This window comes from Mus musculus, chromosome 18 (assembly GCF_000001635.26).
Source record: "Mus musculus strain C57BL/6J chromosome 18, GRCm38.p6 C57BL/6J".
NCBI classification, from domain to species: domain Eukaryota; kingdom Metazoa; phylum Chordata; class Mammalia; order Rodentia; family Muridae; genus Mus; species Mus musculus.
The window spans coordinates 73632811-73648709 of record NC_000084.6 but is presented as its reverse complement, the minus strand read 5'-3'; the positions used below and the strand labels follow the sequence as shown (position 1 = coordinate 73648709).

Below are 15899 nucleotides of genomic sequence, written 5' to 3'. Positions count from 1 at the left end.
GCTGGGCTTTGTGAGTTTCAAGCCAGCCTCGGCTGCATGATGCTACTCCATCTCAACAAATAGGAGCACCACCACGGCAAAGTATGCGTGTGCTGAGTGTAAGACACGTTTTCTGGGGACCTGTGCTTTGCTGTAAGCAGCTGTGTAGTTTTGTGGTTACTTTCATGTCCTAGTGTTTCAGATCTCTGAAGTCATTTAGAGTGATACATAAATTCTTGAAAACATTGACTGAAATCTCCAAACCTGTATTCTACAACAGGAGAGTGGTTAAAAATTTAACTACAATTTTATTCAGCCAGTGTTTGTGAGTTTATGGAGGACCGTTGTAGAGTTCAGAGTTTCAAGGGATGGAGTAGTCTCATCCCTTCGTAAACCTGCAAATGAAGACACTGAGAAACAGGCTGCTTTTTATTGTTGTTCATATTAAGCACAGTTTAATGTTTTTTTAACACTTGCTCTTTTGGCAAGAGGAAAGTAGGTGCAATGAGTTAAATATATTTTCAGTTTCAGATTTTTTTATCCTGAGCACTTTCCTTACCAGCAGGCAACATGGTGGACTTCTGGGCAATGCTTCAGATACAGAGAATGTAGCAGTAATAGATACAGAGTATGTGCACAAAAGCAGAGTTTCTTCCCAGTGGCTAACCCGCTCCACCCTTGACCTTACAGTCACCAAGGATGCCTGTGGCTTAGCAGGTTTTTAGAGACTGTTTCACTCTTTAGCCCTGCCTGACTTTGAATCCCTGAGTACAGATATGACCCACCATATGACTTCTATTGTGAAACTTAGAAACGTACCAAGTATGGAGGAAATGAGCACTCCGATGTACTTATGGACCGTGACAACTGGTCACTCTCCGTGGTTTCGTTTGTTAGTTCTCCTGTGGAGCAATTCTACAGCAGGGCATCGTCGTGTGGTTTGCTCATAGAACACGCCATTAGAAGGATTTGCAGTGTATAACTTTTCTACAAGGAATTTTTATGTTTTGTCACTTGAATCACTATTTTCGTCTTTGTTTTGAGGCAGGCTTTCTGGAGCCCAGGTTGGCCTTGCACTTGTTAAGTAGCTGAGGTTGACCTTGAATTGGTGATCCTTTTCCCTCCTTACTGAGTCCTGGGATTACAAGCGTAAGACATCACACCCAGGCTAACAGGATGCTAGAGCCACACCAGAGCTCTGTTTATCCTGCTGCTGACAGTGCCATTATATGTCCTGTGCTTCACTTTGGTTGGTTTGAAAATTTGTTTTGAAAGAATCTTTTTTTTTTTTTAATTAAAATATTTTTTTTCCCTATCATTACTTTCCTTCCCTACAGGGCAGTTTTTCTTGTCACTGGAACCCACTTTTTAGAAACAATTTTATAAGTAGGAGGTAGGGAGACTTTGTCTTTTGGGGAGCTAATTTCCACCTCCGGATATGCAGAGAGTTGAATTCCCTTGAGTTTCTCTGATATAGGCTATATTTACACCCTAGGGGCATCACTGAACTATCAAACTATCTTACCTAGTACTTGATTCATTGGCAGATGCATGCTTAGTTGTAGCTCTGAAAACTAGACTGTTGTCCCTTTTCATAGTACAAAAACTGAATTTCTGTCTTCACCCTCTTATGGTCTTGGAAGTGCTAATGACTGGCTGCTGTGAGGCTGTTCCCCCCCACCCCCTTTTTTTCTCCCTCCCTCCCTCTCTCTCTCTCTCTCTCCCTTTCTCTTTTTTTTGTATTGGCACTTTAGTTTTGCAAGGGGCTCATTTGTTTCTTTGTTTGGCTAGTCATTTTTTGGCTGAACCATTCATTGAACATTTGTGTTTAAGTTCTGGTAAGTCTTTTTGATATTTCACTGTATGGATAGATTTTTTTTGTTACTCATAAATTTTTGCAGTGAATGTGGGACAGAGTATTTGGTATGACACAATACCCTTTTTTGTCCTAGCTGTCTTAAGATTTAAAGAGTCATTCATGATTTTGCAGTTCTGGCTATCCCAGAATTCCCCTGACTGGCTTTAACTACAGAGATATCCTGTCTCTGTCTTCTGAGTACTGGAATTAAAGGTATGTGGCACCATGCCCAGTTGCTCACTTTGAGACAGTCCTACCGTATAGCTGTGTGTAGAGAGCAGGCTAGCTTTGAACTTACAAAGCTCTGCCTGTTGCTGTCTCCCAAGTGCTATGAATAACAGTGCGTCCCACCGTGCCTGGCAAGGCTTCTTTCTTTCTTTACAAATATCTTATATTGAGCTACTGATATTTTCTAATTTGATGATTGTTTTTGGCAGTGGTGAGTAAAGAGTGTTTTTCAGTTACTTGCTCTCAGGTAGGTTCTCACCAGGGAAGTGAAATGTATGCAAATAATGGGAGCCCGTACAAGTGCCTACACTGAGAAGTACTCCTAGACAGACAGACATTTCCCTGTTGAGTTGAAACAGGGTAAACAAGTGTATTCATGGTTTTGGGTTTTGAGATAGGGTTTCCTGTAGCCCACATAGCCCTGTTGCCTGGCCTTGCATTTGTGACAGAGCTGTGGATGACCTTGAACTCCCCACCCTTCTGCTTCTACGCCTTGGACCCTGGCATTACAGGCAGGCTCCACCACACCTGCTTTTAAAGACATTTTTAAAGAAAAATTTCTTTCCTTTTTTTTTTCTTTATGCGGCTTTATTATTTTCTTGTATGTGTGTGTAAGAATGCCTCCACATATGTAGTGCATTGCAGAGTCAGAAGAGGGCATCAGATCCCCTGGAACTGGAGTTACCAGTGGTTGTGATGTGCCACATGGGTGCTCTGTGATAGCAACATGTGCTCTTAGCCGTGGAACCAACTCTCTAGTCACTTTGATCTGTTAGTCCTGGGAATTCTGGTTTTCAACAGCATTATTGAGGCAATTGCAATTTATATGTCACACAAATCATTTTAAGTATTCAGTACTTTTAGTGTTTACAGAATTGTACAACCATCTCCAAACCATTTTAGAATATTTCTTTATTCTAGAAAGAAGACCTATATCTTTTTAGGTAATGCTAATTATACATAGCAATATATTTAACAGTGACATTGTCATACATTTGGTAAACTATTCTGATCTTTGTATGTTGACTTAGTGTTGCATTACAGTTGATTACAGAAGCATAGATTTCTGAACAGTGGCTGCATCATATCTCCTCAACAGTTTGTTAGGAGCCCCTCTGCCCCTCTTCCATGCCAGGATATTGATGGTCCAATCCTGTATAGCTCTTGCGCAGGCGATCACAGCGCCTGTGAGTTTGAATCAGTCAACCATGGCAGTGCTCAAAAGTTATCATTCCACACCACCTCTCTTTCTCCAGCTCTTACGTTCTGACTCCTCCTGCATTGTTCTCTGAGCACTAGAGAAGGCAATAATAGATTGCTTATTTATGAATAGCATCTAGTAGGCACTTCTTACCACTTTGTCTGTGGTTACCACTGACTACTGCAGAAAGTAGTATTTCTGAAGAAAATTGATGGCAACACAAGTCCATGGGCATGAATGTAGGCATTGGAAGACAATTTGATGGACGTGTTATTATGAGCATTTGACAAAATAGCAGTAACTTCCTCCTTGGGGTCTCTGACTTCCTCGGCTACTGGGTTTTGGTTGGGTTTTGCAGTACCATCAAACAGGATGCGAGGTGGTTGGTTACTTCCATAGCAGACTTGCTACTGTGGCACCAGTAGACACCTCTTGCCTGTGTCCTCAGTCAGTTGCACTCAGAATCTACACTGAGTAACAGTGTTATGACAGTTCTCCACCAGCTGCCTGCCAGTTGTCTTTTGAGAGCTTCTAGCCCAGTTCCTGTTTGATTCTCTGTCCTTTGACCAAAGCATGCGGTTTCCTGGATAGGCCTTAGCCATCTGTGAACTCCTGATTTTAAAGTAACTTCTAGTTTTGGAAGGTCTGTGTGCTGGCTGCTTTTTCATCAGTGTGATACAAGCTGGAGTTACCTTTTCAACTGAGGGAGCCTCTCTTGAGAAAATGGGTGTAGGCCAACCTGTAGGACATTTTCTTACTTAGTAATTGAAGTAGGAGGGCCCCAGCCCATAGTGGGCAGTGCCATCCCTGGGAAGGTGGTCCTGGGTGCTATAAGAAAGCAGGCTGAGCAAGCCACAAGGTGCAAGCCAGTAAGCAGACCCTCCAGGGCCTCTGCATCAATCAGCTCCTGCCTCCAGGTTCCTGCCCTGATTGAGTTGTTGATCTCACTGCTATGAATGTGAACTTTTGATATGGAACTGTGTGAAATAAGCCCTGCCCAGTTGGTTTTGTTCATGGCCTTTTGTCAAGCAGCAGTCACCCTAGCTGGGGCAATGTGCCAAACTGTTCTACAAACCCATACCTTCCCGATAGTGAGTGATGGTTTCAGTTTATCTGTTTTCCATCCATACTAGTGGAATCCCATTGCAGGTTTCTTTTAGCATTTCTTGAATGTTGAATCTAACTTGTTTTTGAATATACACATATTGAGGGAAAAAGCAGAAGATGCTTTTAAAACAAAAATTTTATATAGAGCTACCTTGAACAGTGTTATGAACCCACTAAGTTTAATTTATTCCCAGCACCTGCATTTTGTGATTTTTTTTTTTAAAGTATATTTATTTTTCTGTGTGGAGTGTTTTGCTGGCATGTGTGTATGCATGCCTCATGTGGGCCTAGTACTTGCAGAGGTCAGCAGCGGCTGGCGAGTCTCTTGGAAGTGGGATTGTAGATGTCTGTAGCCACCGTGTGGGTTCTAAGACTCAGACTTGAGTCCTCTTCAAGAACAAGTGCTCTTAGCACTGCACCATTTTCTCAGGCCCAGATTGTGATCTCTACCTTTAGTTAGCTCAGTAACTTAGTGAATCCTGTATGCAGTCTACAGGTGTGCATAGTACACCAGTGTTTCTCTCCTAAGCTATTTCCTGGTGTTAGTTTAAGCTGATGTAGAATTACAATTGAAGCTTATAAAAGAGATGCAAAAGTTGGCTCTTGATTAAAAGAGATAAGATACTGAACTATTATACTCACACGTGTTATGTAATGAGTTTGAAATAAACTAAATGAAAGTAACTGCAGAAAACATGATCATAAATATTCATGGTTTTTTTTTAGCTTAGGAAGGGTGGGTCAGAGATACTGTTTTATATTTTTGCTAAAAAGAATATTTATAGCCTTTGGTCTCTTGGAATTGCTTCTATCAACACCTCAGATGATTCTGAAGGGAGATGGCTCCATTTTCGTGAGTGCTCTTGGTTTCCCATTCCGTAAGAATCTGTGTAGAAAGCTGACCTTCTCTGTAGCGTGCCAGGAAGCACACGGGTCTTAGATGTGTTGGATGGCTCAGCTGAGTACTTTGTTTTGTTTAGCATAGTAGTGACATGAATGATGTGTGGAAGGAAGGTTTCCTGCGGTATCTGGTACGTCGTTCTTATTCATCTCCAGATTGAAGTCCTCAGTTCTCCCTTTTGTGGTTCCGTGTAATGTAACCACTGTGCTCAGCAGTGTGTGAGATCACTGACATCATTGTACTGTTCCCACACGTGAAGACGACTCAGTTGATTTTAATGATTTGTGGTGGGTGGGGAGGCACTATTTTTAGCCTGTGTTTAAATAATAAGATTACATATTAGGCTAGGCATGTTGGTACATACTTGTATCCTAGTACTTCAGAGGCAGAGGCAGAGGCAGGAAGATCTCTGTGGGTTCCAGGCCAGGCTGATCTGTAGAGTGAGACCTCTCCACCCTCACCCCTTAAAGGAGAGTTAGATGTGTTATACTTAGTAATGGCTTTTAAAAAGTGATTGCATGTAGGCAATGTAAAACACAACAAAATATGAATTTCATATAAGCTACCAGAATTAAACCTAGATGATTGTTAATAACTTTAGATAAAACATCAAAGGCTTGATTTATAAAAATAGTTCATAATTTGGACTTTATTAAAATAAGTTAAAATAAAGATAAATAAATTTTATTTTATCATTAAAATAAGATAAAGAATAGAGAAGTGGCTCAGTTGGCAAAGTGCTTTCTCCACAAGCTTCAGCATCTCAGTGTGAAGCACTCGTCAGCCGTCCAGCAGGCCCACATGAAGTAGCTCACAGCTGCCTGCAATTCTAGCTCCAGGGATTGGACATCCTCTTTCGAGCTGTCTTGGGCATCTGCATACACATTGCATGCATACCCATACACACAGTAAGTGTTTTAAATGTAACAACTATAGATGTTTCTATAGTAACAATGAAGTTTGCTATGCTTTTCCAATTTTAAGCATTGTCAAAGATGCTGGCCAGATATCAAAGCCATCCCTTGTAGCTTAAAAGACAACTTAATAGTTTAGGATGGTCAATTTCTTGTTCTTTTGATACAGATAGGTAGCTCTTCACAAAGCAAGGGACAGCTGGCTTACACGGATCTGTTCCAAACACTGAAATGTACCTTTTGCTGATATCCAAACTGTAAAATTTTAAAAGCTTATTTTGAAAAAGTATGTGTATGTCTGGGTGCTTTGTCTTCATGTATGGCTGTGCCCACGTGAGTGTCTGGAGCCCCTTGGAGGTTAGAAGAGGGCATCAAACCCCCTGGGACTGCAGTTACATAGTTACATGCTGTCACATGGGTGCTAAGGATCAAATTTGGGTACTTTGGAAAGGCCTTGAAATGTAAACACTTGGAGATAGCTCTTTTCTTGCGAGAGGCAAATGGAGCTCCGGGTTGTTGATACATTGCTTATTGGCTTCTCATGAATGGAGTCTTTGGCAGTGCACTCATATAGTAAACTTACACTTTTGCTTTTAAAAGGTCTTTGATCTGCGGCAGTGTCACCGGCAGATGCAGCAACAGGCGGCCACTGCGCAAGCTGCAGCTGCTGCTCAGGCGGCGGCCGTGGCAGGGAACATCCCTGGCCCTGGGTCCGTGGGTGGAATAGCTCCAGCCATCAGTACGTACCTTTGACTTTTCTGTTCAGAGTACAGTGGTGACTTGTAACCTCGGTTCACTCAGTTGATCCATTGTTTTAAGCAATAATAGAAATTAAATTTTTTACTGGGTTATATATAACATTTGAATTTGAAAAGTCTTTCTTCTGTTGTAGTTTCACTTTTCCTGGGATTGGAGCCTCTTTGCATCAGGGCATAAAGGGGGTTGGCATATCTCAGTCTCTCCTATGACACTTGCTGCCTGACCAGCTAGGGGTTAACTCACCGAATGCTTGGCTTTGTGCTGCTGTGAACAGCTATTGCAGGTTCCGAACTGGACACCTCCATTTAGAAACAGTTTTCTGAGCATGGAGAGAGCTAAGTGAGGGTAGCAGTTTATAACTTGTAGACTTTTAATTTTAGGGTAAAAGTGAACTGTGCCAGGTTTCACACTGATGGGGAGTTTTTTAATGCAGAGTTAAACTCCTGACCCATCTTCCACATCTGAAGGCGTAACTAGTGATCCATTCAACCCCTGTCCTTAACTTCTGCAGTGTGCTGAGCAAGTCACACTGCTCAGAAAGCTGCAGTGTCCTTAACTTCTGCAGTGTGCTGAGCAAGTCACACTGCTCAGAAAGCTGCAGTGGCCCTGCAGGGTCTCATGGTAATAATGATAAACGTGGACTGATTATATGACTATGTTCTGACTAGAAAATGAGAGTCTGTTGTGACATATGTTTAAGAGTTTACAATTTAGGTATATTCAAGACATCACTAATTGAATTAAACAAGACTGGGATCTAAACCATTTGCTAGTTTCAATGTTGTAAATGTGATCTGTAAGAATTCAGGCTAGTATTGAATTTCTGATTTTTATCCATGCTTTTCCCCCTCCATATTCTCTCAGAACTTAGAGACAGACAAAAGTCAGCTGACCTGTGTGAGGGAGGCTGAGTGCATGGCTCTGCTGATTAGTCAGTCCTGCTGCAGTCCAGCCTGGCCGGTAGAGGCTGGGCTTCTTACAACCGGGGACAGGCCCTGCCTCTTACAGAGAAGTTGGTTTTGCTCCTATACCCTACTTCTGAAGAGAAGAGTAGGGGAATTATTGGTGGCATGTGGAAATTTACTTGCCCTCCCGTAGTTAAAGTCCATATATAAACTGTCATAACCAAATTTTCACTTACCCGTGATAAGGTTTAGATCTGCGGTTACTGTTGACATTTTTGACAGAGAAGTTGTATGCTGAGAGGAAATAAGCAAAGAAGGCAGACTGGGGAGGATGGGAAGAGAGGACCTGCGCCCTCACAGCCTCCACACTTGTGCTTCTTTCCGTTAGGTCTGTCTGCTGCTGCTGGCATCGGTGTGGATGACCTCCGGCGATTGTGCATTCTCAGGATGAGCTTTGTGAAGGGCTGGGGCCCAGACTACCCCAGGCAGAGCATCAAGGAAACCCCGTGCTGGATTGAGATTCACCTTCACCGAGCTCTGCAGCTCTTGGATGAAGTCCTGCACACCATGCCCATTGCGGACCCACAGCCTTTAGACTGAGATCTCACACCACGGACGCCCTAACCATTTCCAGGATGGTGGACTATGAAATATACTCGTGTTTATAATCTGAAGATCTATTGCATTTTGTTCTGCTCTGTCTTTTCCTAAAGGGTTGAGAGATGTGTTTGCTGCCTTGCTCTTAGCAGACAGAAACTGAATTAAAACTTCTTTTCTATTTTAGAACTTTCAGGTGTGGCTCAGTGCTTGAAGATCAGAAAGATGCAGTTCTTGCTGAGTCTTCCCTGCTGGTTCTGTATGGAGGAGTCGGCCAGTGCTGGGCGCTCAGCCCTTTAGTGTGTGCGAGCGCCTTGCATGCCGAGGAGAGTCAGAGCTGCTGATTGTAAGGCTGAGAAGTTCTCACAGTTAAGCCACCTGCCCCTTAGTGGGCGAGTTATTAAACGCACTGTGCTCACGTGGCGCTGGGCCAGCCAGCTCTACCAAGAGCAACTTTACTCTCCTTTAAAAACCTTTTAGCAACCTTTGATTCACAATGGTTTTTGCAAGTTAAACAGTGAAGGTGAATTAAATTCATACTGTCTTGCAGACTTCAGGGTTTCTTCCCCAAGACAAAACACTAATCTGTGTGCATATTGACAATTCCTTACAATTATCAGTCAAAGAAATGCCATTTAAAATTACAATTTTTTTAATCCCTAATGGATGACCACTATCAAGATGTATACTTTGCCCTGTTAAACAGTAAATGAATTCTTCTATATTTCTAGGCACAAGGTTAGTTATTTAAAAAAAAAAAAAAAAGCCTAGGGGAGGGATTTTTCCCTTAATTCCTAGGGAGAAGGTTTTGTATAAAACACTAAAAGCAGTGTCACTCTGCCTGCTGCTTCACTGTTCTGCAAGGTGGCAGTACTTCAACTGAAATAATGAATATTTTGGAAACTGCTAAATTCTATGTTAAATACTGTGCAGAATAATGGAAACAGTGCAGTTGGTAACAGGTGGTTTGGATATTTTTGTACTTGATTTGATGTGTGACTTCTTTTCATATACTGTTAAAATCATGTATGTTTTGACATTGTTTAAAATTCAGTTTTTGTATCTTAGGGCAAGACTGCAGACTTTTTTATACCTTTTGGTTATAAGCCCTGTGTTTGCCATCCTTGATCACTTGGCGGTGACTTTGTAGAGATTGAAGTGGAGGAGTTAAGACACATTGACTGTACCACAGACACACATGTATACTTTCTACCTAGTTACTAGCGTAAATAAAACTGAGTCACTATACGAAGTGGAATTCTAGATTTGGTTTTTAAAATGCTTTCCTTTTGCACTTTTGAGTCCAGTCTCAGTGGCAAGACACCTTCTGCTAAATGACAGGTGGCAGCCAGTTGTACCATGCAGCGCTGGTTCCCTCCCACTCTACCAGGACTTTCCCATGGACACTGTGCATCATGTGTAGTTGGTTATTTTTTGAGTTTTTATTTTACTGTAGCAAAAAAAAAAAAAAAAACTTGGATAAATAGTGTGAATAAAATCAAGACCATGGAGATGTTTTTACCCTGAGAGTTTTCTGTGAGTTTTAAATTGCAGTAGGCATTTGAGCTCTGGAAACCCCGTGCATAGCAGTTCTCTTTGTGCCAACAGAAATGACCACGTCCTGCAGCCTGCTGCGGAAGGTTCCAGAGGCTCTGAGAAACCAGAGTGCTGCAGTGACTGGGGTCCATCTCAGCCCAGCGCACACAGCGTGCGTTGTAAAAGCTGCCTCTGTGTCTTGTCTTCTGTACTTAGGGATGCTTTGTCTCGGGCCTAATCTTATCTGTAGAAGTTTGGTGATTTTTTTTTTTTAAATGTTGTATTGACAGAATTATAAAAAGATACCTTCTCTAGAAATGCTTGTCTTCAGATCCGTTTCACGATGGCCGGGGAACAGGAGTGAGAAGAGAGAGTAAGCTGTAGTGTAACGGGTTTTTAAGACCCAGCTCATCTGACCAGGCAGTGCTGTAACTTGATGCTTCCTGTTGTACCTTATGGAACCTTTCCCATATTTAATCATCTTCAGAAAGTAGGTGGGAAATATTTGCTGGGAAGTATCTCTTCAGAGCCAAGCCACTTGTCTTGGTTTTCTTACTAAGAGCCATAGAAATGATTTCTGGTTATTGATGAAATTTGTAATTTGCCTGTCCTAGTCTTTTTTCCTTTCACTTCGCTATCTTTGAATAAGACTTTTAAAAACTTCCCTGAGTTGAAAAATTTTGGGATAAAATAGTTTCCCTAGTTCTTAGAGACTGATTATGATGTGGGTATGGTTCTGGGTGGGTTTTTTTTCTAAGTCATAGCTCAAAAGTCTCCCAAGATTAAATTTCAGTGGGCACCCAGTTTGAAACCATTCTACTTTTGTCTTGTGCCTTTCTTTGCATGATTAAAGAGAATCTGTAATGGTATTGCCTTTATTTGCTTGGAAGTAGATTCTTTTCTGGGATAGAGTCTACCTTAATCGTTGTCCTTTACCGCCCCTGCTGTACAGATAGATGCTAAGCCACTGCCGGGAACTTGCTTTTCCATAGACAGTCTTTTTATACTGCCTGAACCCATTGCTCCTGTTCACAGTATAAGTTCACAGACAGGGTGAGCCGGCCGAGGCGCACACCTGCAGAATCCAGCAACAACCATGCTTAACTGTGTGTATTTCAAAGTTAGAAATCCAGTTTTGTGGGGAATGGTGTGGTTTATATTAGCAGCTTTGAAGGCGAAGTAACTCAGAGGTTTTACAGTCTGGAGAAGGGAAGCTTCCTGGAATGCTTGTGAAGTATCTGTGGTGGCCAAATGTGTTTGCTCCTGGCCTTGCTTGTAACTGGCTAATTGTCACTCTTCAGATTTTTAAAAATTTTTAATGAGCTGAGACCCCCTTGGAAGGAGCTTGTTTGGAGCTGGCCAGAGATGTTTTTGGTAGTTCCTGTCTTCATCCGGTCTTCATCACTGTTTTCTTTAATGGTCAGTTAGTAAAGTATAAGTTAGGTCACTGTCATGAGTGGAGCAGGAACAACTCTCCCAGGTGGGGGCCTGGAAGGGACTCGTTACATGGAGCCATCTGTAACTAGCCCTTTAAATCCTCCTTTGCATGACATAGAGAAAAGGCTGTGAGACTCCTGCCCAGGCCTTTCTAGTTTTCCCTTCTAGTAACCAAGCAATCGCATCTCTGCGGTGCAGTAGGCTGTATGTAAAAAGCCGTGGCCTTACTCCTAGCAGCACCCTTGGCAGGGCCTTTTTCTCAGCGCAGTGAGGCTGTGCATCTGGCACTCCTGAGGAATGAAAGTTTTCATCATCTTGCCTTATTAAGCAGTAAAACTTTTGAAAAATGAGCCGTTTATTGGCAGGAGCTATTTACACAAATCAGAATATTATACCATTTCTTTTTCTCTCTCTCCTGTCTCTGTGGACCTCCGGGGCTTCTGAGATAGACAGTACTGCCTAGCCATTCGAAATGCCCAAGCCAGCTGGGGTTGTTGGGCTCTCCTCTCCCTTCCTCCTTCCTCACAGCTCCTGCTCTTGCGTGGTTAGTGAGCCTCTACTCAGTGTTTCCTGTCCTCGCTGCTCAGGCGAGGGAAGACGACAACTGATAGTCTTAGAGTTCACCTTTCTGTCGGGGGCGGCATTGTTCTGATTGCTGCCATCGTCTCCGATCCTTGATGAGTTTTATACGATTGATGTGGAGAGAATTTAATTGATATTCATAGCCCATAGCTGCTCCCCTCTCCCTGGTGTTGTGGAAGATTTAGTTTCCACCGAATTCACTCAAAAAGCTGTCCTGTTGGCACCAGCAAACCACACGCTCTTTTAGAAAACATCTTTGCTTGTTTTGTGTCCTGACCCTGCTCTCTGGCCTCCTTCCTCTGTAGATACTTCTGACCTATAGGTGCCTTTATGAGAATTGAGGGTCTGATACCGTGCCCCAAGGAATAGCTGATGCAATGAGTGATGTTTTTCAGGGATTTTAGCATCAAATTAAATAAATGAATGAAACTTTTAAGTCCTTCTTTTCTTTTATTTTTTTAATGCAGGAAGGACTGAGGAGACGTCGGGTGACGACAATCATTTCTCTGTGTTGCTGTAAAGGCTTTCACACAGTTTAAGATGCTTTTCTCAGTAGCTCCAGAGTTGATGTTCTTGTTCAACCTAAAGCAGGCTCTGGACTCGCCCAGACCGTTGCACTTGTAGTTTACGACTTCATGTGTCCTCCCTCGGCAAGTCATTCCCTTCTCTGGGCCTCAGCTGCCTCGTCTGTGAAATGAGGGGTTGGACTATTGTGCCAGCTCTGGCTTCTAAGTGACCTTGCCCGCCCTGCAGCAGGTTGAGATGCGCTCTTTACCTTTTTTCTGCTGTGTGAGGGGGAATCTTACTTTTTCCTTTGTTACTCAGTGAGACTAGGCTTGATCTTTGAGTACCCGCTCTCCTGTGGACAAGTAGTTACATATGTCCTTATGACTTATTTTTAACCAAAGGCCGAGCACCACCTTAGGGGCTGCCGTAAGTACCATACAGAACACTGGGGTGGGGGGCGGGGGGCACCTTCATTTCACTGTGTCATCGTCTGTGTTCAGAGCCTCTGCAAAGGCCTTCATCTGTCATGACATTCTGACTTTGAAGTTAGTATGTGTATGATTCTGTCCTCCTAAGTGCTGGCAATTCTTCATCTAAACTGGACTGAAATCCTGTTGTAAATGCCTGGTAATATTAGAGGGCCTTTCTTTGGGTCTTTTGTAGCTTAATTCCTCTATGTTCAAAACAGGAAGTTCTTCAGAAATTATATCAATATTTTAATTGATGCTATGAAAGACAGTCCCAGTGAATGACTGTCCACTTTATTTTTGCCTCTTTTATATCCATTTTGATTGACAACTTTTGGCTGGATCATGCCTTTCAGAGAGTTTTCTTCCAGCCTGCTTGGATGAGTATAATAACCGACTTTGTTATTTTTACGGACCTGGGAACCTTTCTAGGGGGTGGGGTGGGGTGGGGTGGGGTGGGGAGTCCTGGTAGAGGCCACATCTGTGGCAGCTGTGAAGAAGGGATGAAGCCAGCTGCTCTTGCTAAGGCTGCTTGTCATTGGTAGAAGGACTCACCGGTTTGGGTTACTTAAAAGGCTAAATATAGAGTTGGCAAACTTCTCCAAGCGGGGAGGGTTTTTTTTTTGTTCCATGCATCTAACGTGATTTAAAAGCATGACTTCCTATAGGTTATGAAAACTGGTGTGCTGCAGATCCAGTGTGGAAGAGGTGACTGGGCGTTGGGGACAGCTTTGATGGTGACACTTCTAGCTCTGAGAGTCTCCTACTCTGGGTCCACTCTTAGCTTGGCTCTTAGGAAAAACTGGTCAGCTAAAGGCCCACCACTTTCTTTCTATAGACTTTTGCCTGGTTGAAGTCTGTGGCTTAAAAAAAATAGTTGAATCTTTCTTGAGAACTCTGTAACAAAGTATGTTTTTGATTAAAAAGAGAAAGCCAACTAAATCATCCTGTGCTCACTCGTTTTCTTAAACTCACGGATGTCTTGGATCTGGAAAGAATTCCTGAATTTTACACTTCACATCAACAGTTTCTTCTCTCTCTCTCTCTCTCTCTCTCTCTCTCTCTCTCTCTCTCTCTCTCTCTCTCTCTCTCTCTCTCTCTCTCTCTCTCTCTCTTTCTGAGATGGGAAATAATGACATTCTAAGGACAACCCAGGAATAACAGCCCTCAGCCTTGCCTCTGAAATGGGGTGGGAAGACAGTGACTTGAGGACAGTGGGTGCTGGAGGAGTGAGAGCCCCGGGTGCTTCAAGGAGAGGCATGGCGTGGAGACAGGACTGAAGAAAGTCCGTGCCCTCGAAGTTTCAGGCTCTAGGGAAGAAGAACGTCTGCCAGCTAGGTGTGTAGACAGTAATGGCTTGTGTGACCAAATGTGTGGACAGTAATGGCTCGTGTGACTGCATCTGTTCTTCCTGTGAGTTTTAGAGATGCTTTCCAGGCCCAGAGACTTGCTCTTCCCTGTTTGCTAACCTGAATTTTGCAGTATCTTAGGAGAGAACTTGAGGGAAGTAGATGGACCACATTTCAGGGGAAAGGGAAGCTGTATCTTTATCTTTCTGCCCTTGGCTGCCCTCTCCCTTTTTTTTTGAGACAAGATCTCCCTGCATAATTTGGCTGGCTTTGGAACTCGTCAACCTCTTGTACGCCAGAAGTGCAGGCACACGCAGCAGCATCTCACAAGGGGGACGAAGGCAGTCCATTAAGGAGAGAGGAGTCCTGGACAGCAGCCACCTGACAGTTGACCTACAAAAGACATGAAGCAAAAGGTGCCTGAGACTTCTGCAGCTTAACCGAGGGCACTTAACTTCGCACCACCTGCAGCTGACAGGGTCTGATTGACACATGGAGGATAAGTCACACATGCCATAGCTTCCTGCTACTGCAAGAAAGATCATGACCAAAAGGGGTGGTGCAATCCCTGGGCAGGTAGGTAGTCCTGAGTTGTGTAAGAAGGCAAGCTGAGTTCAGCCATGAGAGGAGCAGGCCAGCAAGAGTGCTCCTTGACTTCTGCTTCCGTTCCGGTCTCTGGGCTCCTGCCCTGACTTCCCTTCATGAAGAACTGGCAGCTGCAAGGTGAAATAAACTTTTTCCTCTTCAAGTTGCTGCTTAATTGGACTCAAGGCCTCCTCAACAGGAGGGAAATCAAGCCTGCTACAGTGAACCCAGCCAAGTACCTGTGCCTGCTGCAGTCGTGAATCTTTGGCGTATCCATTTTTACCACTTTGCTAAACCAGCATAATTACTATTGCTATATATTCTGAATAGTTGGCACCCATGGTTAATTGTCACCCTCGTCTTGCATCAGAGGAGCTTCTTTTGCAGAAGACCATTACAGAAATCCCTATCTGGTCCAAATTCAGAGAACAACTGACTGGGGTGCACAACCCTAATTGATTCCGCTGCAACACAGCTCCTACATATGAGACTCAGAAAATGGAGGAAGAGGGAACAAGCCAGCGGACCAAGAAGTCTGCTGCAACAGTTGTTTTCTAGATTAGATATGACAGGGAAGTCCCACCCATGAAATCTCACCATGACGGGGGCAAAAAAATATCAACAATGACACTGATTGACATGCCAATGTGAGACCAGTCTCATGAAGCCCTGCCCCTCAGATGAAGAGTTACAGGCAGTTAACTGCTGAGCAAGGGAGAATTAGCCTTCCCCAGGGTGAGCCCCGTAATGGGCTATCCAGTACCAAGTGGCCAGCCTTAAAAACACAGGAAAGTAATACTAAACTGACTCAGCAGATTGTGTATATATATAGATATAGATTATATAAATATACTCTATAATACAATTATATAAATTGTATAATATGTACAATTAAAGACTAGGAGGCTGAGTTTAAAGGAGCAGGGGACATAGGAGAAGTTGGAGGAAGGAGAGGTAACTTAATTAAAGATGAAAGAAAGTGAACCA

At 43.2% G+C, this 15899-nt stretch overlaps 1 protein-coding gene across 6 annotated transcripts in view; it reads left to right on the top strand.

Moving 5' to 3' along the window:
• Smad4 (SMAD family member 4) overlaps positions 1–13920 on the top strand; it is a 69002-nt gene extending 55082 nt beyond the window's left edge. For 4 of the 6 annotated variants that reach the window (NR_157374.1, NM_001364968.1, NM_001364967.1 and 1 more), the window contains 2 exons: positions 6789–6927; positions 8241–13920. Coding sequence is in view for 5 of the 6 variants with exons in the window: in NM_001364968.1 (NP_001351897.1) it covers positions 6789–6927; positions 8241–8452 (351 nt within the window). In the remaining variant the exon portion in view is untranslated. The remainder of the gene's footprint in view (positions 1–6788; positions 6928–8240) is intronic. The other 2 variants (XM_006525701.3, XM_011246855.2) reach the window with 1 other exon arrangement.
• Positions 13921–15899: the final 1979 nt, after the last annotated feature.